Source organism: Falco naumanni, chromosome 2, assembly GCF_017639655.2.
Source record: "Falco naumanni isolate bFalNau1 chromosome 2, bFalNau1.pat, whole genome shotgun sequence".
NCBI lineage: Eukaryota > Metazoa > Chordata > Aves > Falconiformes > Falconidae > Falco > Falco naumanni.
This window is the reverse complement of record NC_054055.1, coordinates 64,134,468-64,161,512: the sequence shown is the minus strand read 5'-3', so window position 1 is coordinate 64,161,512 and position 27,045 is coordinate 64,134,468. Positions and strand designations below refer to the sequence as shown.

Here is a 27,045-nt window from a genome sequence, read left to right as displayed (position 1 = left end):
CCTGGTCAGTACTGTGTTGGCATTGCAGCATATGTTGGTATAATTTTCCGAGCTAATTCTCTTTCTGCGGTATATGGTAAATACTTGTTCTAATCAGTGTTAATTTTTGTCTTTCTGTGCATTTATGATATGGCATGGTAAAATGCTGTAATAACGTATGAGAAAAAATCTGATTATTTTTGCTTTATGTGAATATGGAGAAAGTTTGACTTCAAACAACAAATTCAGTGGATCTACATATAAACAAAGGGATCTCAACAAAAGTAACAAATTTTTCAGGAGCCGGTACTTTAGTTTTATCAGACAGCCTTTAATCATTTTATTTTCAGTACAAACCCCCATTTTTCTTTCATGCTTTACTTTAAAAACATATTTACCAAGTGAAAATGTTACTGTGTTATCTTTCTGGAGTTATGATGTCTATTGGTCTCATTGGCAGTTTTCCAAATTTAAAATGGATTAGGTACTTTTGCTTTTAATTTCCCAGAACTACCAAGGTTCCAGTCAACTGTGAAGCTCGCAGGTGTGGAGGGACAGGTGCCCAGCTGAGAGCTGGCTCTGGAGAGCTGCTGTCTGACTGCTTCTGGATAATGGCTTAAGGGACTGCTGAAGGGTCTCACATGCATTGGTGGAATATCCAGTGATACAAATGTTTTGCTTGTTTTCCTCCTAGTTTGTTTCTGAGGGTCGTAACAACAGCAAAAGCAATGGACTGTGAAGTTACTCACTGTGAAGTTGCTTCATGACTATGAGGAACGGTGGGGAGTCACCCAGATGTACTGAAGTGCACACAAGTACTTCAGTAATGCAAAGTGACTGTAAGCTTTTACCTGTGCGTTAATTAAGCTGGCTTCTTCCATATTTTATCACCTTTCATGTTTCGCGCGCGCAAAAAAAAAAAAAAAAAAAAAAGTGGCTTTTTATGATGATGTCATAAAAATCCCAGTGTTTTGGTTGCTGTTGACTTGATCTAAACAAATCAACCCCTAGATCTCTCAAGTCTTTATCTTAAGGTTTATGTGAACAAACGCGTAAAAGCTTTTAGTAGCATTTCTTAATATTAAGCTTCTTTCTCAAACGCCTGCTTTGAGATCTTCTCTCCCTTGCTTCTGAGGGAAGTGGCACTTAGGAGTATTTCATGTGGTGAGACCGGTTGGTGGGACTAGCGAGGCCAGCTGCACAGTCCACCTTCCTTCCCTCCTGAGATGAAAACGCCCTGCTCAAATCCTCCCATCCACTTGCCCTCCAGAATTTCTCTTTACAGACTCCAGATAGACTTGGGAGTCTGTCAACATCTATGCTGAAGTGCCGTTGTCTTCTGCAGGTACAAGTTGGCTGTATTTTTCAGTTTATCTAGTGTAGAAACCCTATAAGGCGATGCTGTCCTAAGGAAAGCCTTTCAGAAAACAAAAATCTCTGTAGTATCTACTGAAGAATAATTCAGACTGGTTGTGCTTTTGTTCATGTTTTCTCTGCGTTCTCCTGCTGCAATGAATGTGCTTTTGCTGAGTGGAAGGTTTCTCATCATAATGCCAATTATAGTTAGTCACAGAGGGCAAGAAAGAAATATCACTTGAAATTGTGGTAGGTGTAAGAAACAGGATCAGAACCCTGGAACTAGACATTGCCTGGCCAGTAAACATCAACAATTGCCTCCATATCTAATATTTGACATTAGGAGCAGCTCTGTGGCTGTGGTTTGACTTGATTTCATAAAGTATGTCCAGGCATACTTCTTGGCATAGTTTCCTGTGGTAATTATACCAATATTTAACTTCCTTTAAAAACTATTCTCTTCCTGTCAGAATATTGCCAATTATTGATAAAAACATCTAGTAAATCAATAGCAAGAGATCTCATGGTAAACACCCAAAGGTATAGACAACACTTTTTGTATTCAGAAAAGAAACAAACTCCATATTCCTCACGTCTGATGTTTTTTCTCCTTAAGCATAGAAGATAAATCATGCACTGCAGTTTCACCACCTCTTGCTTCTCAAAGCAATGGCAATTATTTATAGAGGTTAAGTATTTATGCATAATGCAAGCCATTTATTAACAAACTAATATTAAAGAGGTGCTTCTATGACTAGATTGATTTTGTTTTAAATATTCTGCTGGGCTTTGAATGTGTGACTATAGAATCCTTGAAGGGGAATCCACTTGTTTTAAAGTGAGATGTTCCTATTGCTAGAGCAGTGTATGTGTATATTCTGTAAGAACGAGTTATTTTTTAAATGATGGCCCAAAATACAATGATTTAGAAGGACTATAACAGTTTTCAGTGGTTAAAAGCAATAGCAGTTTCTTTTCTTCTTTTAGAAAGACATCTTTTATTGGACTTTGACTAAGACCAGAAGTGTGCATCTATATAAAGATAACAAAGTATTGCATTGTGCTTAAGCAAACATTCCCCAGGCTGACCAGCCTTGCAGTCAGGATGGTATTGCTGTCATCTCTGTGTCGTTGCGGTATGTTCTGCCTGTCATCTGGTTCAGACAATTAATTCTCAATTTCTCTTTTATTTTCAGGGTTGTTCCGGTTGTGGAAAATGTGACTGCAGTGGAGTAAAAGGGCAAAAGGTAAGTCAGCTCTCTGCTTCATTATCTTGTTTATTTAAACGACACAGTGTATAATCTAGTGGAAGGCAGGTGAGCCGTTGGTTTCAGTGAACACTTGCACCGCCACAGAGCGTTGCCAAGGCCAGGCCATGTGCCCTTCGGAAGGGTGTCCGAAAAGCAGCCAGCTCAGTGGCTGCAGCAGCTGAGGGCAGGAGGGCCAGGGGTGGGAAACAGCTGAATGCCCTCACTGCAGGGTGAAGCCCCTAGCTCCGTGCTTGGCTGTGTGCACTCCGTCCTTCCCCATCGAGCGGGATGCTAACCTGGCATTCTTACCTTTCCTGCTCCTCACATCCAGTCTTTTCAGTGAGTAGCAGGTTTGACATCCTGACCACCTCTGGAAATGATGTGAGCAGTTCAGTTCAGAGATGCTGCCTTCAGCATGCTGTGCAGATTGTTCTCCAGGAGGGCTGGGATGCATCATAAGCAACATACCCTGACCAGGGCTGGCCCTGAGATGCAGTGACCTGTAATAGGAAGAAGGAGGTTAATAATCAATTTAAGTACAGAAAAGTGTTGCAGGTCAAGAAAAACAAATAATATTTAAAACTTTTTGACAGAACCTTGCAAATGGGTTTTACTTGTTCAGCTATCCAAACTTCCTGTGTATGAAACAGAAAAGGCCCTTCAGCTTCTTTTAAAGCAGTAACAGAAGAAAAAATACAGTGTACTTAAGCATTCCATGAATTCCCCCGGTGAATTACTTGCTTTTGTAAATATTTCAGACATTCAGTCACTCTCCTTATCTCTTCCAATTTTCTGTAGAGATTTTAATCTATAGTGTGTTCTGTTGTGCATGCACGTGTACTGTACATCTACCATTATAAATGAGTGCAAACCAAAGGTTTTACCATCCTATGATTGCAGTGGGAACATTTTTCAAGGTAAGTTGTTTAGGTCACCCAAAGGAGTGCTTAGAAGAAGTGGGGGTTTTGTTTGTTTTTTGTTTGGGGGGATTGTTTTGGGTTTTTTTCGAATAAATATAGAACTGTTGTTCTACATTGTCTCACATGTGATAACTACATAGTTACGAATGAGGGTTTTAAGAGTATTTTTTGGTGGCTTTTCTTTGGTGTTTTTCAGAACAAGGAATGTTAATTATTTAATTGGAGACCCAAGCAAAGATAATTTTCTTTGTAACAGAACACAGATTAATTTGTGAGACAGATGAACAGTGTTGAGGTTCAAAACATCTTTTAGATGGAGTCTTCTTTTCTTAATGACCCATTAATATCTGTTTAATAAAAGTCAGCTATATATTAAAAACAAATAAAACAAAGGTTTGGGAAAGGTTGGGAACTCTGAATTTATTCCTTGATGCCTGATCTTATTTTTCAGTAACAAGAATGAGAGAGATAATACATTGTAACTCTCTTGCTGAAAGCCATTAGTTTTCAGTTCACAGGGTATGCCAGCATCTTGTAACTAGAACATTTTAAAAAATGATAGGTTGGGGAAATAAATTGTATTAAACCTTAGCACTTCATTTATTTCTGTCTGCAGTTCTGACTCTTTGCTAAAGCCTTGCTGGCGGTTTTCATTTGCATAGTCCAGAGTCTCAAAAAGTTCTTTTTGAAAGACATAGATGCTTGTCTGATATGATAGAAGCCAAAACTATCTCAAATGAATGTAGGTTATTTAAAAACATGGAAGAGAGAAAAATATCAGTCCATAGCAACAGAAGTCATAGTAAATTCCATATCTTGTGCAGGCTTGTCCAGCATCAGTGTACTCTGTGCTCTTCCTAATAGGTTCCATCACAAACTTCTCTGACTTTAAACATGTGTGCAGTAAAATAATTACATACTTTCTGACTGTGTAGTAAATTTAATTATTGATATTAGAGACATCTAGACAGGTGAATGAATAGTTATACCTAAGAAACAATATTCAAGAAAGGCATTTGAAGGTATTTTGGAATGCATTAAGAGGTAACTTGATTCAGATCAATAGATATCAATGCTTGCTGATCATGTACCACTATGAGGCTTTCAAATGTGTATTTAGCATGTTGAACACAAAACTGAGTTTTATTTTAAAACATCTGTCCCCCACCTTTGTTTCGGCCTAGTGCAGCTTTTCGTTCCGAGTCTTCGCATATAATGCCTGTCTAGAATAAAGACAGCCTGCTACCCAGTTCCAGGTGTGAAGGCAGAAGTTGGTGAGGGGAAGCAAGGGAAGTGTCCTTTGAGCTTGCCTCTGTAATATTTCTTTCCAGGCAGTGCATTTGGATTTGAAACATGTCTCTGCTAGACATGGTTCCCATTAATGCACACATCAGTAGTGGTACCTGTTATCTCAAAGACCTACATGAATGCTGCTTATCAGAGAAAGGACCGATTAGAAACATTGATCCTAGCCAAGATCCAGGCCCAAAGAGGGCGGCCGTGTCCAGCTCCTGTGGTACCCCAGGAGACCATGTTAGAGAACATCTGCCTCCACTTCTCACATAGCCACTTGCATGGGAAGCACGTATCCATTCTGTCCCGCCCCATCCACAGTCAACATGTGGCCTACACTGGAAACCCTTTTGATCTGGCTTCCGTGTTGTGCAGAAGTGCACAAATTCTGAAGGGCCTTTTCCAATCCACCCACACTCTTCAGCGGTGTAACCGCACCAATTTACTGCCGTGGGAGCTTGGGGAGCTGCAGAAGTGGGTGCTGGGTTTACCCTTTAATGCCTTAATTATTAACATCTGGAGGTATATTTCCTACCATAGTGTGGGAAGAAGTTCCAGACTCTACAATTTCGGGGTGGGGTTTAATTAAAATACATTTGGCCAAATAATTATATTAATGATCTCACCAGTAAAAGTGCTGAAAATAGTATTTGACTAAAAAGCTGTGAAATGCCCAAGCAATATTACCCGGCAGCATTTCAAACATGGAATAGTAAATTATATTGCCATATTTTTCTCTCTCATTTGAGAATCTTTTCATCAATATGACCATTTGGATGGCCATATTTAGAATACATTCAATATGTTCACTCATTAGACTGTTTCCATGAAAATTTCATGTCTATGCCAAACTCCTTTAAGATGACTCATACTATATCAAGGGCATATAATTGACAAAGTCTAAGGGTTTTCAACCCTTTCAGAAAATCACGGAATGTGAGTGTAATTGCAACAGATGGCTCTTATCCTAGAAAGCCTTTATTATTACACTGAACATCACGCTGTTATTTTAAGCTATAGAATGTCAAGTATCATGTATGTGCTGAACAAAAGGTGCAGCTATTTTAGAAAAGCATAATATTGCTAAAATAATAAATAATACCTTACTGTTTTCTGTCAGATTAGCCTAAAACATCTTCATTTATTTCCTCTAACACTTTTTATTTGGTTTTCTGCATAATAACTTGACTGTTCTTTCTAACTTCACTAAAGTGTGAGATCTGTTTAAACCGATTAGAGTTTTGAATGATTGCAAACATTTTATTGGGTTACTCAGAAGTACACAAAAGCTATGTTTTCTCTTTTATGCCCACCTAGATTCTGAGAACTATTTCAAGCAGCTGTGGAGATAAGAAGTGCTAGCCATTAATGTGTGTAGAAAAAGCATGTTAAGCATTTAATTACCATTTAGAACAAAGACTGTATAGAGCTGAGTAAAATTCTCCATGCACTGACTTTTTCCAGGAATCTTCATTCTCTCATTCGTGACCATTTGCACTCATTTTACTCCATAGCAGAAACATGTATAAATGGAGGCAACACTGGAACTTTGCTGTAACTAATATAGAATGATCAGTCTTCTAGCATTTATTAGTTAGAATGCATTGAAGTATAAACCCTCATTCTTTAGTATAAGTCTCTTAGGATGATTTCCCTGTCTCAGCATTACCCGTGGAAAGTTGAATTCACTAGCAACATCAAATGTGATTTTGTCGTTGCACATTAGGTATTGCACTTTAAAAAAAAAATCCGCTAAGATATTCCGAAAGAAAATAGAAAATGAGAATAGAATTAACTCTTACATAATTGCTAGTTTTAACCTTTTTATGGTTTGAGATGCAAGAAAACTTGAGCAGATCATTTTATATTGGTGTATTTTGGTTTGCCTAATTCTGAGACTGTATCCATGTTATTATACCTACATAAAATTCACTTCTGCATTTCCCTTGATGGGTGCATCATTCCTGTGTGGATTGACTGTGCTGCGAAAGTACACAAACTGGCTTTGCTTGTCAGGAAGCCAGGTAGCTCTGTTACTGGCTTAGGCTGAGAGTTACTGGGACATCTCTGTGGTCCCCTGTCAACATGAACCAGAACCTGCACGCTCCTACACACTGAAAAGTCACACATGGTTTGGTTGTCTGCAGGTGCTTGTGCTTCTCCATTTTCTCTGTGTAATGAAGAGTTGACTGTTCCAGTGGGCTGTGTCCCTGTATGGTTGGGTTGGGTTGGGTTTTTTAAGGTTTACCAGATTGGAAGGGCCTTCAAGGCTTTCCCTGTCATTTTAGGTATCAAAAGATAGAGCAAAAATATTTGTGATATTGATGAGTTGAAACAATGTAAACCCCCTTGTTGGAGAGAAGCTCTGGCAGTCAGTGGGAAGATCACTGTTAAGTACTTCTGAGTTTCTTTACAATATAACAGAGGGCAACAAAACAGTTCCTTTAGTGGAGCAAATCAGTAATCACTAGATCTGTGCTTTTCATATTCAACCTATATTAGCAGCATCAAGACATGTTCATTTTTTACACTTTTCATGGGCACTACTTGGCTTTTATAAGTTCTTCGGTAGTTTTGCTTAGTGTTTCTATTTAAGTGGCTGCTGTAGGAACTTACCTTGTGTAAGCACCTGTTCATGCCTGAGCTGGAAAGGGTATGAACTGAGGACACTAAGGAAACCACAGCGAAATAATATACCCCAGAGAGAGCCATGATGTTGAAAAGAGGGGTGACAGGCAATACGGAAGGAAAGATTGTGTTTGCAGTCTGGAAAAGGCTAATAGATAACATGAAATCATCTAATCATTCCTGAAAGGGAGAATTCAGAAGACCGTAATAAAGTAAGTGAAGATATTGTTCGGCTGCAGATCTGATATTCTACAAGGAGACTTGTGGTTCTTAAGTATTTTTTAAAATCAGGCCATTGTCACAATGTTTGTGTCTATTCTGCAGTGGCAGTCAAAGAAAAAATAATCCTTTTAATTCAGATCAGGGAAAAGGAATGTCTATGTTTCGTAAAGACAGCACACAAACAAAGCTGCTATGCTGGAAAAGAATGAGATGTCAAAAGACTTTGAATAATATTGATGGAGATATGCTAAGTATTGAAAGTTTTCTACAGTTTCCTAACTGTCAGACCAAACTGCTAAGTGGTATCTGGAGCCATCAGATTTTCTTAGTTCAAAATAGTCGTTGGAACCATTTGGCCCATTTGTCCAAATGGGACTGGATGTCTCTGGCATAATTTTCTGTATTAAGATGTATTTTTGCACTCGGTGTGGTACGGATTACGATTCACACAATGGATTACACTGATGAATTTACCTCTGTGGAAAGAGTGCAGATATCCCAGTGATACTATGTGGTGGGGTATGCTCATATTTAGTTTTCAGGGCTGACTTCTGAAGGTTTTCACAAAATAGTATTTCAGTTGGCATATTATGACCTTTTAAGCAGCCGTTGCCAGATGCCTATCTTTGCTTGTGAGGGTGTTGGTATAGGCTCAGGCATTTCTCCATGGAGCAGAACATGCTCTCTAGCTTCCCAGAGTTTGATTTTACATTTGTACAACTGCTGTTAGTGTATGTCTTCATTATGGTTTCTTGAAGGACTGCAGGGCCTTATTTTGATCTGAAGTATGTGAGCCTCCAGTGAAGTCAGTAAAGTTTCCTGAATGTGAGATCAAAGTAAGATGAGAAAAGACCTGTAAGATTTCCGCTTCTCTGAAATCTGCGATCTGCTTGCTTGGGAAGTGGAGCCGCCCAGTGCCTGTGCAATACCCATGCATAGTTTGGAATCTCCCCAAATGTGACATTTTGTCCCTGCAAACAAAGTCATGCTTCCAGTATCTACTGACTACACAGTGGTTATAAAATTGATATCCCAGTGTGCAGTTTTTTTAATATCTGGTCATATGCATGACAGCACCTGCAGTCTGCTTCTGCTTGCTGTATGTTCATCTTACTGCCCACTAATACTCTGTGATGCTGACAGGATTTTGTGGGTATGGACTACAGGTCTGGGACAGCACATGTCCGGAGTACAGCAGGAATACGTTTTGTAGTTGACCCCTCAGGCTTCTTTAAATCATTCTGCCATTCAATTTATATTGTGTTTACAGGGGATCTCAAACTAAGACAGCCATTATAATTGACAGTTCTGTGGTATGTCAGTTCCCACACAAGCATTTAATACTTGATGCAGTTAAGTAATCAGTCTCTGCCTACATTTTCTCTGTAGCAGTATTCACAAGAAGCAACCTGGGCCCAAGTAATTAGTACTAGGAAACCACAGTAGTATGTAATCTCCTTAAATCACTTTCTGGCCTTTCTAGCCAAGAACAAAAAGCAGTTTGGGGGGTTGTTTTTGGTTGGTTGGTTTGTTTGTTTTGTATCTCATACTAGTAGCTGCTTCTCTTCGCTCAGCTACCTCCTATTTCAGATTTTAGACCTATGTTTTCAGTGAGAGGTGATAACTTCTATTAGCCAGTGAAAACATCAAGCCCTATGATGTTATTTTTCACAAATGCAGATCTGAATTCTCTTAGAGTTTCATTTAGAAAGAGTGAAAAACCAAATTTCATACAAAATTCTCAAAATCACTTCCAGCAGAAGCAATAGCAAAACTTGTAGCCATATATGCCTGGAAGGAGACAGAAAAGTAAGAAGCAGCATGGAAGTGGGATTTTCAAAGAGGAAGCCTGAAGTAGCTGCTGAAAAAGTGATAGTGGAGTACTTTATCACGCAAGCAATTCCTCACCAGCTGGAGAGCCTCAAAGAAGCTTAATATCACAGGAGCAAGAAGGGTTGAGGAAGAATTTTTAAGAGATGTTAAAAAAATTTCCCTTTCAGGTAAGTATAACACCTGAGAAAGTGTTACAGGGCAGTAAGTAAATTGAATTACAGACAACATAGCATAGGAAGTTAACCTAAATGATGAAAATAATTAGTAGGTTTCATTAACAGGTAGAATGTTCTCCTATGTCATCTTTAACAACAGAAGAAAAGAAGTTAAAGCAAGGGGAAAAACAACTTAGGCTCCCATCCGGAAAATTATGTTTCTATCCATTAGAATATTTCAAAGTAACTAGCATAGCAAAACCTACCCATAAATTTTGTAGCTCTTAAAGAAAGCATGTGACAGCTTCCACTGAAGTTCAGCTGGAATATTTTTAAGTGTTTTGATATGCCAACAAAAATAATTCTCACCAAGGCTTGTGTCAAAGATCAGTGTGCACAGTTAAAGTAAATACTGAGTTGAGTGAGTGAACACTGGCATCACATTGGATGTCCTCTTAACTCTTCTCTCATTCAACACTGTTACTGACTGTAAACGGATGCAAGAAAAGTATTTCATGGCTAGTTAGCAGAATACTAAAAGCCTGGAGGGGATTTGGTAACCCTCCGTTTTGTTAGCACAGTTTGCTCGACTGCCAAGCAAAGACTGAAAGATGCTGCAGAACTGCAAACCAAATGGGTTTAAGCAGTAGTAGGGGAGGGGGTGGGGGGGGGACTCTAGTACAGAGGGGCAGCCTGAAGTGCCCTCTGACTCCAGCGGGAAGAATACCAGAGGCTGGTACAGTGGAGCAGTGAACAGAGAAGCCAGTGCTGCTGCCAGCTGCATGCGGCACCTTTGACAAGATTTGCAACGTAAGGATGTGATTGTAAGTCTTTGGCTCAAACTTCATCTCTGTCCGAAAGCGTGGAGATGGAAGCTGGAAATCCAGCAAGGACACGTGCAGCCTTGTGACAGTCATCCAAAAGGGTCTCTTTAGGAAGTTCTAGGTATTAAATGCAAATGATTTTTTATTGATTGAAGGCGTGGCAACCGCGGTATGCCGTTTACCTCAGGAGAAAAGGAAAAAGTTAATGTTGGTAGAAGTGAAGCTCCGCGGTTGCAGGCCAAGTGCAAGCTTTGGACCACAAAACTGCCTGCGCACCCCGCCCCTCGCTGCGCGCCGGGGGGGCCCTCCCGGGCCCTGTCACTTCCCCGCCAGCTCCTCTGGGTGGCACCCGTGCGTCGCCGCGCTCCTTTGGTCTGACAGGCCGCGCACGCACCCTTGCCTGTACGCGTCCGCCCCCCCCCCTTTTTTTTTTCCTCTTTCCCCCTCATTTCCTTCTTTTTCCTTTTTTCCCCATTTCCTTTTTTCCTTTTTTCCTTTTTTTATTTCCTTTTTTCCTTTTTTCCTTTTTTTCCATTTCCTTTTTTTCTTTTCCTTTTTTCTTCTTTTTTCCTTTTTTCTTTTCCTTTTTTCTTCTTTTTTCCTTTTTTATTTTCCTTTTTTCTTCTTTTCTTTTTGTTTTTGTTTTGGTTTTTCATTTTTTTCTTTCTTTCTTTTTTTTTTTTTTATAACACACCGCCCCCCCGAAAGAAAACCTTAGAGCCACCTACGAAGCAGCAGACCAGCTTTTGGGTGGCATTCACTGATGACGATGCTAGTATCCTCCACAATGCCAAAATAATAATTATTAATCATCATTGTATCTTTGTTAGCTTAATTCATTCAGGTTAAACAGCCTTGGAGGTACTACAAAGAAACTACATTGTAGTGTCTGTTCTCTAGTGGGTCTGGTTGAGTGGAGACTCTAGGGATTAAACTAAAGAAACACTGATTTACATTTTTGAGGTATAATGTTATCTGCTTTGTGGTGCTTTCATGATAAAGAGTCAGAAGCCAGAATATTTCCTCTAGTTTTTATAGAAAGACACTCTCCTCCTATACAACTTTCAAAGTGTTTAAAACTGTAGAAATGCTGTCTCCAGCCTAACCCAAAAAAGCAGCTCGACTAGCGCTGTCTCCAGTATTACTGCCTGTCATGTACTCTCTAAGATATGAACTACTTCATTATGAGAACTTTATTGCAGTCTGTACTGTCTAGGACCAGCTGCCCATGCTTTTACTATTTATGGAAGAGATTATTTTCTGTAAATATGTCCATGACAAACCTTTGGCAAGAGAATAAAACTTGCATGTAACGTCACATTTCATTCCAGGTCTAGGATCTGAACAAAAATAAATTAAAAAAATCTGAAAAGTTCAAGACCTTTTTTTTTCTGCTGTTTCATCTTTAAATGTGAGCCTTTAAACAATGCCAAATGCAAACAAATGCTAAATAATTTTCACTAATGAAGAAGGAAGGGTGTGGAGCATTTTTACCCCTTATATTCTTGGACCTGCAGCACTGGAAGTGATTTAACACAATGTGCAATAAAACAAAGGAAGAGTTACTCAGACCTAATGAGTTCAACAGATGATTGGAAGGGGTGGGAAATACAGCACTCTTTTGATTCAACCTGTCTCCAGGTGATAGAATTTCCTTTTTTTTTACAGTGCAAACGCATTTGTCCTTCAAATGTCCTCTTCCCTTGTGGCTCTTTGAGGTTCTTCTGTTCCCCAGGGTGGCTCTAACTGATGGGAAGAGGCTCCTTAACCCTCGTCTGATTTAAAAAACAAAAATGCTTGGAAAAACCTATGTGTACCTTTGGTAGAAGGTTTGTGTGAATTTCTCCTGAAACATCATGAGCTCTTTGGTGTGGGGTTTGGTTTTTTGTTAGGTTTTTTTGTTTGTTTTTTGGTTTTGTTTGTTGTTTTTTTTTTAAATCAGGAGAAGTTTAAACATAAAGGTAATGAACCACATACCTTGGTACCTTGGTGTTAAACTGCCAGGCTTTGTGCAGGCAGACTTACACAACTGAAAATAAAGTTCACTTGCTGTCTATTGACTTCAGCTGTCTGTTAGTCTTGCTTTCATATTCCTATCTTTCATATTCCTATCTTTCATATTGCTATCTTTCATATTCCATGCCCTCAGTCGTGCTTTGAGATGGACTACTGGCTTATAAAATGTTCAAGTTAGGGGTCATGCATGCCATCTTTTGTGAATGAATGAAAGGTGCATGTACTTCACTAAACATCAGTGAGTTTTTCTTTTTCCTTTTTCTTTATTTTTTAATGCAGGGAAAAGAAGCAAAATAATATTTTGCTGTAAACACAAATATGTTCCTTCTGAGCATCCTAGCTACTTCTGGGTCTGTAATATTTATCTACATTGGATTCAAATACCACACAAAAAGTACATCAGCCAAAGGCACACAAATGTAAGGAAACATTGAGAGCTTAAGTACATGCATCAGGAAGTCCTAAAAAGTGAAATTTGGGCACCTCCACTGGAAAAACTGAATACTGCAGTTGGAAAATGAGGAATAACTATGGGTGGGCAAGAAAAGGAACTACATGAAGAAGGCTTGTTAAATCATGTGGGGAGGGGCCTTTAGTTATAGCTAGTTTAATTGAAATTGTATGATGCTGATAGCCAATCGGTTGCTTGACACTAATTAAATGGAAGCTGAATCTGTAGCCATGACTGACTTTTGAATGTTAATTTTACTTCACTGAGCTTCTTATTTTATTTCTTATTCAGCTTGTAAATCAAGTTCAGACACACTGTATATCCACCCACTTACTTGCACACCAACTAAGCACATACATACTGATATGTAGAGAAAAGGGTAATCTAAGATCGTCATTTCTATTTTAATACTCCTGGGAAGCACTTAGCAGCTTCCTGAGGAATGCTCTGCACAGCCATGAGGTGACACTGAAATATGCTTTCAGTCTAAGCATTCTTTCGTATTTAGGAGGCAGAGGCCCAGGCTGAGTCCCTGAGCAGTAGACTTGAGCAGCTCTTTAATTAAATGTTTATACTGATAGATTCACTGTCAGCGGTTTGGGTTCATTTTGTATCAAGCTGCACAGGTTGCTTGGTGTTGTAAATTCATGAGTCTTGGAAACGGATACTTTCCTAGTAGGAAGGGTAATCCTTTCAGGGAGTGAAAAACCAGAGCCAAGTGAGGTGCCATCATTTGGTGATCAGAGTGGAGGTTCTGCCCCTATGCATGTGAACCTGTATGGCACTGGCTTTTGCACTGTAAGTGGGCATTTCTCAGTGTTCCCCCCTCGGAGTGCAGCCTGAGAACTGGCTTAACGGCAGGGCTGAAGGAGTCTCACAGGTGCAAGTCAGCAGGGAGGGAGCAAAGAGAGAAGGAGATGGCAGAACCATGGCAGAGGGCTGACCAGAGTGCGCTATTCTCCAGCCGCTGTTGGGGTAGCTCTTTGTCGACATACATGTCTGCGTATAATGTAGAACAGCCCCGGTAATGCTGGAAGTTGTGCAGAGGACTCATCCAGCCCACAGCCAGTCTCACTGTGGAGCTGTGCAGGTGATGTAAAACTGTCATGGCTGCTCCTTCTGCTAGTCATGCCAAAAATGCTGAACTCATGTTTCCATGTGAGTGAGCTTTCTCAGATGCTTCCTGGCAGTGCAAGAATCCAGATTTTGCTGACTCTCCCTGCTCTGTCCTCCCTGACCTGCTCTTCCATTCTGCATGCTGTCAGGAACTCAGCCTCAAAATTTCTGGTGAGCCAAAATCTTTGCAGAGCAGAGCTCCTACACAGATTCTTTGCATGTCTTCACAGTTATGTTTGTGTAATTAATTACTGATTACTCATGTGACTCCAGAATTGTATAGCTATAGCACAGATTCTAGTGCTCGAAGGATGCGCAGTGGGAATTCTGTAATGTTAAGCATTCTTAGAGCATTTGAGGACGCTTGCCCTGTGAGCATATAGCAATAATTCTGTTTGACGGATATGTACTTCACACTTTCAATAAAATACTGAAAATGGTAAGTGCAGCTGAGGACAAACAGATGATATTTATTGTAAATTTATTTTTAATCCTGAAAGATATTCGGGGCTGGTGCTCCCTCTGGTGGTTAAAAATACTCCTTCCGTAAAGAATTGGATTTTCCCCTCTGTCTTCACGAATGTAACACTGATCCAATTACAATTCTGTAACTTGTTCAGAAGAGTGTGGAGGGAAACAGTGACTTGAGAGTGCTACTCAGGTCGCACAATAGTGTTCCCCCCTTAATTACTGGTCTAACACCTTGAAGTCAATTCACTTGAGCACTCGCAGCTGCATCAGCTGAAGGAACAAATACAGAGCCTGCATTCACCTCTCATGTGGCTTGGGCTAGGTCACGCTGGAGCATCAATGTGTGAGGAATGTTTTGGATGGTGGGTTTTGTTAACAATTGTACCTAGGTCTCAAGCTAATTTCTTTCAGAAGTAATGTTTCAGACTTTCTAAAATCAGTCTGAGGATAAGAGAAAAACAGAAGAGTGCTGAATTGTCAGGCCCTATTTCTGTCTTTTTGGAAACTGCATCCTCAGTTTGCATCTTGAAGCTTTGCCACATGTGCCCTTGGTGGTGTTTTGGTTCAATGAACGTTAAATTTTGGGAAGAGGAAAGCATGAGAGAGAAGGTTTGAACTTACAACAATGTTGGAGTCAGCAGCAACACCGTTCTGAAGATGGCTCTCTGGCAAGGTCAAGCATTTGTTGGCTCCCAGCTCAGTCCCTCTTGCAGCAAAGGCACAGCTGAGAAGCTCTGGTGGATGAACTCCAGCAACCCCCGTTGTGCTGGTGTGAGAAGCTGCTCTTGCTGCTGTTCCACCCAGTGTCCTGTGCTGCTATGTCCCCCTCACATCAGTTTTTGCAGCTGTCTGGCCACCTGATGAACTCCTCAGCTCACCGAGGCCAGAGCAAGCACACTCCCTAAAGAAAAGTGAGTAAATTTAGTGAGCTGAACTCGTGCGGTGAAGGCTGAGGGAATCGTACCAGCTGGCATAGAGAAGTAGGCACCATCCCTTTAAAAGGCATAGGATGAGAAGAGCCCCCTTTGCTGGGTAGATCAGCTCAGCTGCCCTTTGACATCTCTTCCTAAGACTGGTTTTTATGCCTTTTCAGCTGAAGGGCAGGCATGTATCTGTCCTGCCGTCTCAGCTGCAGAGCGATTGCTGGTAGAGGCAAATGAAGTGTCTTTCAAATGGCTTTGAGAAGTTCTGCACATTGTTATTCACCACGTGCCTGAGTCTCTGGAGAGCCTGAGAACATTATATTTGTACGGGCCCAGACACCCTGTGAGCCCACACTTCTGGAAACAGTTGATTTATATCCATGTTACCAGTCTCTTAAGTCTAAAATCTCCCAGTCCAGCAGTCCCTAGGCAAAATAACAGGGGAAATAATTTATAATGGGGTGGTGTTTATTTCCTCCCCCTTAGCACTTAATTTATTACAGCTGAATCTTCTGAAACTACTTACTTCATGTGACTTTCTTGCTTAGCAATCTGCACTTGTTCCATATGTCAAACAGCATTGCACAGCTAATTTGGATGGGTATGTGCCAGAACAAATACCAGCCTATGCAGTTACACTCTTAACAGGTTTGCCTCTGTTTAGAAGTCCATTCAAATGCTTTTAACTTGAACTATCTAATGCAAAGGCATTTGGATGCATTTCACAAAAGCTGGCCTAACACAGGCATCTTGCTCATTAAATGAGTGCAGCAACAACCGAGCACTTGCTGTCTTTTTATGTAACACCTCTGCATTTTCAGCAGGTGAATCGCAGAATATTCATTTTTGTGAACTGAGAAATGAATTCTCCTTTGTGCTCTCTGTCAGTTTGCATTGAATCAGCAGAGGTACATATGACTTGGTTACATCTGTTTTAATTTTTGAGTCTCATGAATTGATTTGTAAGAAGCAGAAGCTCTTTCAATATTGCTTGCCAAGATTTTGCAGCTGTGAATATTGGAACTTGAATAATACATATTCCTTGCGGTCAGAGTCTAATGCTCTTCACGCATCACAGCTAGAAATGTCAGTGCTGAGCGAAAAGTAAGTGGGGTAGCAGTGGTGATCTGGTGCTTGCCAATTTATGTAGTGTGGATGCTTAATGAGTTGCAGCATAAATGCAGTGCAAACACTAGCTGTTTGGTTGGAACATTGAGTGAAGAAAGGAACTGAGCAGGCAAGCAGGGAAAGGATGCTGCTCAAGTACTTCCTGCAATGCAAGGCATCTTCAGGACATTCTTATATTTGTACTGCACAGCATAATAATTGATAGCTTCATCTAAGCTTAAAGTTCCAAATAAGCCACTTTGTGTAGGGAAGCAGCAGAACAAATGTTGCTACCTCGGTGACCTCTGTGGGCTAATCTATGCAGTGACATTAGGACACATGGAGCTCTGTATTCACATGACTTTATAGCTTCTAGATGGTAGGGTTTCTGTACTCTCTTGTTCAGTTGTAGATACTTTGAGACTGATAGAATTTTGCTGTAATTTAGCGTAGTTTCACTCGTGCCAAAAAGATGTCTCTTGGTGGAAGCTGGCACTAAGTGGAGCAGGAATATTGAAGTAAAACCTTGGTTCATTAGCACTGCTTCTTTCCTTACACTTTTTGTCACGCACGTTTTCTAAGACTGTTACACAAAAAGGCAGTGTGACACTTGGACTAAAGAAAGGGGCTGGAACTCAGGAGACACCCCTAAGGTCTGTTACTGGGTCTTGGTGGAATAGGTTGTTCTAACTTCTCTGAGTTGTTGTGGATGGCGTGGAGGAGGAAGGTCCCATTAACGGTGTAGCCTGAGACTGCGCAAGTTCGGGCTACTTACCCAATACTTACTTTGGACTACGTACTCCCAACTTGCTTTTCAGTGAAATGAAATGAGAAGGCAGACTAGAGGGAGAAGTGTAAACAGTGTCCATGCTCCCCTGTTAGAACAAGCGGCCAAGGTGGCAGGTTGCATGCAGAGAGGGATCTGGCAGCTCTCATACGTGCAGTCACCTTCATGTTTCGTTACTTCCCTCTGGCAAATCCCAGGCAAAAACATGAGCTGAGTTCCAGTATGAGAAACCATGAGTCTGCAGTATTTGGGACGGTACAAGCCCCCACATACTCGGGAGTTACGTTCTCCAGGCCTTTGAATATCCAGTAGCTTGACTAGATGTCCAGAAGTCCTGGAAAAATTGCCAGTTAGTTTGCTCATTGGCTTAACAGTTCAAGTCAGTAAAATAAAATGTTTCTAGGGAAACCTGGATGTATCTTAGCTTGAAGTGACTCGATATGGTCTCAGCTCTGCTCCTGCAGCTAGGTTTTGCCCCTCGGACAGGGCAGCCTGGGAGGTTGAAGACAGCCTTGAGAGAGTTTATTGAAGTTGCCTTGGAAGCCCAAGTTTTTATTTATTTCAAACCTTGAGTTAACCTCCTTGGCAAGCTGGAGTGGCCATTACCTTAGTGAGCGATTTACAGGCACGTTAAGGCTCTTTTACAGTGCCAGAACAGTCTTAAGGGAGCCTTAGACTAAGTGAAAATCTGATCTGTAAACTTCAGTTTTATCTTCCCTTAAGAGCGGAGGAAAGACTATTTCTCTGTGTTGCAGGGTGCAGTGGTTCAGTGTGTTGAAATCCTCAGATGGACAGAACTCCTGAGTGCAGAAAGCATTAGTCATGTTACACATGACTCATTTCTCAGTGGGTGTCAAAGTAATTTTCTTCTCATTTGGACATGTTGTGCTTTCTTTCAGCAATGGAAAACCCTGTTCTATGTACTTGAGTGTCTTCTCCCTCCTTAGTCCAACTCCCAGCAGGTCATGAGAGCAAGTGCCCAGGGTTTGGTGTGAAATCCTGCTCTGAAGTGACACAACATCTGATTTTGTAGAAATACACTTGTTCCTGCAGTGCTAATTAGCCATCTGAAGTACGAGTTTAAGAACCTCAGTAATGTATTTAACATTTCAGATAGCCTTCAGGTTTTTAATTACTTCAACACTTATTCAGAGGCCTGGATCCTGATACATTCTTCCTTAAAATATTCTTCAAAACAGTTTTAGAACTTGGACATTTTACCTCACAGCTGACCTAGAAATAAGCTGTTCTGCTGCTTACTTGGTTTTGCTGTGTTTTGTGGTCTAACACACTAACTCAGATTTGGGTTACTAGCAAACCTTATTCTCAAACCATGACAAAGAATACTGGGGAGTAAATAGAGGAGGTCATGCCATTTCAGCACTTCAAGGAAAAACTGATTGTTTGCCTCAGAAAGTACCTTTTTGTTGAAAAAAATATTTTTGTGGGAGGAAGGAGAGGAGAAACAGCAGGAGAATTTATCCTGGTAGGGAATTTTAATAAATAAAAGTTATTTTGGTTTCAGTTTCTCATGCTCTTATCATCTTAGTTATAGTTTTCTCCCCTCCTTCCTCCTTGGCCCTGCTCTTCTTACCCATCAACCACTTCTCCTGTCCCTTGTCTCTTCATCTTCTTAACAAAATCCCAGCCAAGGAGCTAAAAACCAACATCACCCCAGTAACAAATCTTCCAGTTCCTCTCGTCTTCCAAGACTGTAACTAGCACCACGTCCGTGATTCGTAAGTTTCCTCTGCCTGCATATCATAACCTTTTCTTTGCAAGGTGCCTGTTGTACCTACCTCAGGAGCACGCTTTCCAAAACTGATGTTCTTTTGTGTGCTCAGTCCTCAGCTGACTGCTGCAAGTTACCAGCGTATTGCTGGGAATCTTTGTCCTGAGCAAACAGAAGAGTTTTTTGCTATTCACCATCCTAAAATCCGATTACTAAATTGTTTGTTAGTTACAAATAGCAATCCTACCTCTCACAGTTTTGGTGAAAATACTTAAATCTTTGCATAGCTTCATTTTGTGTGTTTTGAATCTTGTTGGTTTTATTTTCTTATTGGTATCCTTTAAAAATTGGTCTGTGTTTTGAGCTTCTAAAAGAGGTGCCATGTTTTTTAGCTGCTGTCCAAACTTGCATACCTTTTCCTTTTTGCAGCTGTTCAGTAATGTTTTATTCATTCAATATTCTCACATTTTTGGACAATATTAAATGTTTCTCCCCGTTTTGTACCACACCTTGAAAGGACAATTTCCTACGTGGAAGTTTTGGGTTTTGCTTGATTTGCTTGATTTGCTATTTTCTGGCTTTGACAGGCATAATTCTTTTTCCCTCTCCCCTATGTGTAGATTTTGCAGCCTTTATGAACTGTTCATCTTGGTTTCACTGGGAGTCCAAGTATAGTGAATGTATGATAACTGCAATATTGATCTAGAGTGTGGATGGATTTTCTGCCTCTAGATTTCTTTGATTTAAATACATTTGGGGTTGTAGGGAGATGGACAGCACAGAAAACAGATGTCCCATACATTAAAGAAGAACCTAAAGGACGACACATACAATCTCTGTGTTCAGCTTCTTGGGAAGATCCTGTATCTTCAAGCACTCTGTCTCTGAACCACCCTGAAATTCCAAGACCAAGTGACAAGCCTGGTCTCCAAAATCTGCTGTTGTGAATGATATATAAGAAGAGGAATGGTATTAGCCATTCATACAGTAGTGACTGAATAGTGATATTTGTGGGTTTCAGGAATTTAATTGCTGATATGGGGTGTTAGGTTTTCTACCAGGATTTAGTGTTATCTCTGAAGGAATGCAGATAGGTCTTACTAGAGGGAAAATGGCCTTCCTGATCCCACGGGTATAAACATGCCGTGAAGAGTGCTATCCAGAGAGACAGAAAAAAGGTTTTACTGGCATTCAAAGAGTGCTTTTCTGTTATGCCACACTCATGTTCTGCCAATCTATTATTGAACCAGAAATATTTCTTTGTTTATAATAATCCTTTCTTCAAATACTAATGTAAAATGTTTGCTGTCATGTGTAGTTTCTTACCACCTAACAGGTTTCTTGAGCAGAGAAACAGGGGATATGTGGGTTGCTTGAAGAAGCAGCTTCAGTTATTTAATTGCTAATGAGTTTTCTTCTTCCACAGGGAGAAAGAGGCTTGCCAGGACTACAGGGTGTGATTGGGTTTCCTGGAATGCAAGGACCTGAAGGTCCCCCTGGGCCACCAGGGCTTAAGGTAAGAACTTAAGCTTTAGTATTTAAAACACTCAGATTTCCCTAAATTGTTGTCCCTGGGAAAGACAAAGCTATCTCTTTTCCTTTGCAGGGTGATACTGGAGAACCAGGACTACCAGGAACAAAGGGAACAAGAGTGAGTTCTAACTTACTTTTTTTTTGCAATTCTGATGTCTATGGGTTTATATGTCTTTAACTCTCCTTGGCTGCCTTCAAGTGCAAGATGGGGTTAGTCTCTTTGAGTTAAATCAATGACATCCCCTTGTGCTGCACAATGATTTCAAAAGTCTTGCTTTTGCCTTTGAAGTTCTTTCTGCACTGGGCAGTCAGTGCCTTTGTCCATTTGCATTTTCACCTGGTACTTACCACTGCATCAACAGCACTGGTTTTAATATGCCTTTGATATTTTTCTGACATACCAAGAAGCTTTTTCCAGCTTGAATATGAACCAACCTTATTACTTCATGCAAAATTCTCCTTTATGTTTGCCATCTAACCTCCCTGAAGCGCTCTAGCAGAGACGCTGACACACCCATGAGCATATACATGTTAAAAATGTGCATAAGGTGCAGAGCTGAATTAAAGACAGGGACAAAGATCTCTTGACTTTGATAGAAGAGGCTCTGAATATGTCTGTAACCTTCCTGTTGTCATTTCTCTTTAATGTGGCACCTATGTAACACTTATTTTAGCACATTATATTATCCAGGGCCATGTCTTTTCAGGTTTTGTGAGGTGCCAAGCCCATTCTAAGCATTTTCACATTTCATATTATAATGACGAAAGAGGATTCAAATGACTTGACCAGTAATGATACATACGTTTTCAGCTATACTCTTCTGTCCACAGATTTTCAAAATACTGTCTCAGTGTTGTTTGCCATTTGCCTACAGTTCCTGCAGCACATAACTGCAGTTGTTGAGCTATTACAGAGAGGGTATTCTGCTAGATCAAGAGATTCTTATTTCAGTCCATGGTGTTCATGATACCCTGGGGTATCCAAAGTGTTAATGTAAATTCTCAGCTCCTGGCAAATGTGGTTTTGTGCTACAGTGCAAGTAGACTGTTCTAGCAATTATAAAGTTTTGGAAGATGCAAATATGCTATCTGAGCACAGGATTCCCATACATCTTTTCTGCTTCATAATACATGTATTAGGAAATACTGCATGAATATATAAGCTGGTAGAATGAAAATGATGCGCCAAGTCAAACTCCTGATTCATTATACTGAAATACTGTTCAAGGAGAAAGGGTTATCTCAACCCCATAGTTTTTTTGATAATGAGGATGTATTGATACACTGATGTGGAGTATGAAACAGAGAAGCATCTTTACAGTGCATTTACATCCTCTTCTGCTATGACGAGGTGCCTGCAGTAAATTTCATTTTGGGAGTGATGGGTGTGAGAAGACAGAACCTCTGCATTCCTTTTTACCTGTACGTAAGGCTGTGGTCCAGTTCCTGTTGAAGGAAATCCATATTGCTGCTTAAAAAGATAAAGAAATATAGAAAGTTGCTTTCAGTTATTGATTACTAAGGTGCCATGTTTGAGAGGTTTTGAAGACTAGAGCTATTTTGTCAAGGAACTTTAAAATAAACTGTTACTTGGTTTTTGACTGTCACTGCTGGAGATGTGACTTGGACTACAGCTTGTCCTTGCTGTTTTGTGAGTTTGTCATTTCAGTTTATGTTTTTGTCAATTGCAGGGCCCCCCAGGAGCATCAGGCTTTCCAGGAAACCCAGGCCTTCCTGTATGTATGAAGTTTATGTATTTTTACAAAGTACATCAAAGTTTTAAGTGTGACATCTGACCTGGACTATTGCTAATACTGCTATTTTCTTTCTTTTCATGTAGGGCATTCCTGGACAAGATGGCCCTCCTGGTCCACCTGGCATTCCAGGGTGTAATGGCACAAAGGTGACATTTACATATATTTATAATAGCATCTCTTGTGTTGAAATAAAAACATCCCTCAAGCATATGTTCCCTAAATAAAACCAATTTCTCTCTTTCTCCTTAGGGTGAAAGAGGTCCAGTAGGTCCCCCAGGTTTACCAGGACTGACTGGGAGCATAGTAAGTAGATTCTTGCATGCTTGATTCACTTATTTCAACCCTGATTCTTGAAATGCAAATATAACTATATGAAATGATACAGAGTATAAGATGTAAAATATAAAACACTGAGGACCAATAACATCAAATATGTCTTTTTTCACAGGGACCCCCAGGACCTCCAGGAATGAAGGTACATTTTGCTCTAAGTATGTTCTAACAGTAAGAACTAGGCTGAACTCTACACCCTCTAAGACTAGCAGTTCTTACTTAAGGACTGAAAAAATGTACCACCATGTTTCACTTTGTACTCTGTTCTGCAGTCCCACTAAATAAAGACAGTGGGGCGACCTCCAATTAATAATGATTGAACACATGAGTTGTTCCATGCAGGCCTTGAAAGTGTAAGTATTACAGAGATTACAACAGAAATAAGTAGTACATATCATTAATTATGTATAAACAGTGTGGTGCCCACCTAATTGTGTATAAAGTTTTATACAGATTTTGTGATTCAAACATTTGTTTTGATATTGACATTTCATTTATCTAAATAGTTTCACACAGATAATGTTTGTGGAAGAAGGTCATATAGCCTAAAGTATGAGAACCATCCAACACATACTAAACAGTTTTCATAAAGAAAAAATTAAACTACATAGGTATCTGAGTGTGTTTTGTGAGCTGGAGAATGAAATATTGAACGTTAACGGAAAGCTTTTGCTTTTTAAAATGAACAGATATAATTTGGAATTGTAAGCTAAACATAAGTCCCAATGTAATCTCAGATTTGTGATGACCTGACTACCTGAAGCTGTAAAATTCCCTTTTCTCTTTCTTTCACATGGGAAGAACTGACTTAGTCTATTCACTGACGTGCTCAAATATTTGTCCCCTAGGCATGTATGCATGGGTACACAACTCCTGAAATAAAATCACTTACTATATTGCAATTTTGTACAAAAATGCAGGGAAAATGGGATCTTTTGCTATCAAAAAAGAGAGACATAAAGAAGTGGATAATGATCAGAATAGTTTTCTGAAGCAAGACAAAATGGATTCCTGTTTTGAAGAAAAAGGATGCCATAAATGGCTTTTATGTCAAAATTAGGTATAAGACTGAATATCTTAGCCTGGAAAAGAGATTGTGAAGTTACACTTCTCTCAGCAGCCAGGTCAGATTCTCCAGTTATGTGGTGACCCTGTCTGAAGTAGTGATAGATTTGGTGGGAAAAATCTTTCTGATTACCCATTAAAGTACAGGAAATCAGGTTATGAAAGAAGATTTCCTACTGGAATCTCTTCAGGTGACTTTAAAGGTTTGACAATTAGGGTCCTCACTTTTAATATCTCTTGCTATGTTTCAACTGAATTAAAAGAAGTAAGATGACTTTTTTTTAAGTCAGCTTTCCAAATGATTCTTTGCATAGCTCCAACTTCCCTCTCATTGCAGAATTAGTGGTTTTGAATGTATTTGAATGGATGTTCAAGTATTATTCATTTTCTTTTCTTGTTATAGGGAGATCCAGGTGAAGTGATTGGTCTTTTACCTCCTAGTGTGCTAAAAGGTGATAAAGGCTTTCCTGGCCAACCTGGACTACCTGTAAGTCCAAATGATGTTTGAATAGCAGTGAGCTTCAATTAAAATTATATCAGTATCATGAAATTACCAAGCAAGTATCGCTTTTTAATTATGCCATTTTAATTTTTCATAGGGTCCACCTGGAACTCCAGGCTTTCAGGGACCAATGGGGCCACAGGGGCCTCCAGGAGAACCAGTAAGTTTCCTCTCATGCCGATCTGCACTTTACTTATAGAGCTTTATTATAGGAAAGTTCTACAAGGTGTGTATAGCCAGTGTTTGTTGGGGTTTGGGAAAGACAACCTGTGGTTCCAGGCTTCATGTTTAGCCTCCTGGACTCTGCCATGGCAGGAACGACTACGTAACATAGGTTTTCAATACCAGCTGCTCCTACAGTCATCTACTCTTGCAGGCTTGGAGGACATTTTTGTGTGGGAGGAGCTGTAATATTTATTCCTCCTTTCCCCTCTTCTCCCACTGATTTTATAGAAAATAAACTACAAACCTAGCAGCCAGATCTAAATCAAAATGTTTGCTGAGGTTGTTCCTATGGGCAGCCACAGTAAGCAGTACGGTGGAAAACAGGATATGAACTGTCTGTTATTATAGTAATTTATTTTGTCAATTATAGTAATTGACAAATGCTGAAGGCATTTCAGCTATTTGGCATTTTGAGAGGTCTAACAGATACCTAGTATCTTCTCTTCCTGCACTGGATGCAGGTAACACTAGCAGCAATCAGTTATTGCCATCTGGTCTACCCCATGATTCTGGCCATGAAAGCGAGCTGTGTGAGATCTCTTATCCTTCTCAGGAAAACTGACAGTGATGTAAAGGAAAGCGATTGTGCAGTTTAGTCAGTATTTGCACTTGCTGATGTGAAAAAGAACAGTTTTAATGAAAGAAAGGTGAGGACTAATATTTAGCATGCAAGACTGGGAAAAAAAAAAAAGTCCTCAATAAAGTAATTTTACAGCACAGACGTTTTTGATTGTCTCTTGTCTAGATGCTGATTAGGTCCAACACTCTTAACTGCAAAACAAGGTCTGATGAGATATCTTAGAGACAGATTCTGTTTGTTTATATTATTTGTTCTAAGTTGTGAGTACTGCACAGTAGCAGACTTTACATCTTGGTTTAATGGGAAAAATCGCATTTTTTACTATCTTTATAGAATAACACATTATTCTACCTAGTGTAATATATACATATATATGCAAAAATGTATTGTTTTGTAGGGTCCCCCTGGGCCACCAGGACTCCCAGGCGAAAAGGTAAGGCTCTGTTTATTATAAAGATGAGTCTATTTGTTTATTTATTTGGCACACCAGATCCCAAAAAATCAGGAAATTTATAGTTCTAAAGGAGTGGGGATTTTACACTCTGGGATCTATTTTTATGTCTTAATGGGCATCATAAAGAGATTTTTAACACGTTTTTAATGTTTTTTTCAATTTTGTTTAGATCTGTTATCTCACTTGATCAAATCAGTAGTAATTACAGCATTCTATGGTTATTTGAACTTATCTTAAAATGTTAAATATGTCACAAAAATGTTGAAAAAAGGAGAACACTGACAATAAAATTATCTGATAAATTTAATTCTGTTTTTTTCAAGAATTGGTGTGACACAGGGCTTAAAAAAAGCAGCAGGGGATTAGGACATAATATGTATTTGTTTCACACATGCATTTAAAAGACACATTCTGTCTTTTGTAGCCTCTCTTAACTTCTCCCGTGTACAAAATACCTTCATATGAATGTATAGTTGTATACATGCATGCACTGCTGAGAAAAATTGACTAAGTATGTGTGCTTTGTATTTTCAGGGCTACATGGGCTTGGGCTTTCAGGGTCCCAAAGGTGAAAAGGTAGGTCTCTGAAAAACTTCTCGAGGACAACTGTCAGAAATATTTTTGATATTTTGTTTTAAATAAATGAACGGTTGGAATCAATCAATGGAGAAAAGCAGCACTGTAATTTTTGGAAGACTTGAGTAAAGCTGTAATTTACACCTAAATGAACAAAGTTCACAAACGGTTACAGAGTTTGTTCATGATGGTGCTATATCTGACATTAATTTAGGTTGTTACCTGGTTTTCCAGCTGTGACCAGTACTGACTACTTTAGTTTGCAGTAGGCAGGTCTGGAAGTATTTACTCTGTATATTGGAACTCATTGTGTTATTTAATTGAAATTGATTTAGTTCTGAGGGATGAGATTTAATGTGTTGTCCAGAATTATCAGAATTAGTTGTGGTAGGACCCTTGAGGGCCTGTTTTGGTAGTGTATACTTTTAAAGCATATCTTTCTGTTGTCACCTTTTACTGTGTTTTGACTCAACCAGGAGCAGTTTTCAGAGCACGCAGACTGGTTTACTTTTGAATGACAGTGAGCCAAAAGATGTGCTCCAGGATCCCATTTATTCTCTTAACCAACATCAAATGGGAAGTAAAACATGTTAGGTTTAAGCTGTTACCGCTCCCACTGAGAGGTCTAGGCTAAAGTGCTTTATGTTGTGTTTTCAGGAGCCAATAAATGCATGCAGTCATGGGTTATTCAGTAAATTGATAGTGTGTCTGAGCCTTTCCCCAGAAGCTTCTCATGAGTGTCATTGACAGAGGCCTTTTGGAGTATAAGTGTTACTTAGGTGTGTTTATTTAATCCACCGCCTTATTTATGTATTTTGAGCCACACTGTTCCTGATGGATAGAATCTTTTGTGGCATGACACGCTGTTGCAATTAACTTGTTATCATAAAATTGCTTGAAAAATGTTGGTCATAGAAGCATATGGAGATTTCCTGGACTTCTCAGATTTGTCTTTAG

The 27,045-nt window shown here is 39.7% G+C and overlaps 1 protein-coding gene across 1 annotated transcript in view; it reads left to right on the top strand.

Moving 5' to 3' along the window:
- COL4A1 (collagen type IV alpha 1 chain) overlaps window positions 1-27,045 on the top strand; it is a 123,626-nt gene that overhangs the window by 50,784 nt on the left and 45,797 nt on the right. Inside the window, exons 2-12 of the mRNA XM_040584522.1 lie at window positions 2,532-2,582; window positions 20,490-20,579; window positions 20,670-20,714; window positions 22,288-22,332; window positions 22,437-22,499; window positions 22,603-22,656; window positions 22,802-22,828; window positions 24,155-24,238; window positions 24,351-24,413; window positions 25,456-25,491; window positions 26,047-26,088. Coding sequence (XP_040440456.1) covers window positions 2,532-2,582; window positions 20,490-20,579; window positions 20,670-20,714; window positions 22,288-22,332; window positions 22,437-22,499; window positions 22,603-22,656; window positions 22,802-22,828; window positions 24,155-24,238; window positions 24,351-24,413; window positions 25,456-25,491; window positions 26,047-26,088 — 600 coding nt within the window. The remainder of the gene's footprint in view (window positions 1-2,531; window positions 2,583-20,489; window positions 20,580-20,669; window positions 20,715-22,287; window positions 22,333-22,436; window positions 22,500-22,602; window positions 22,657-22,801; window positions 22,829-24,154; window positions 24,239-24,350; window positions 24,414-25,455; window positions 25,492-26,046; window positions 26,089-27,045) is intronic.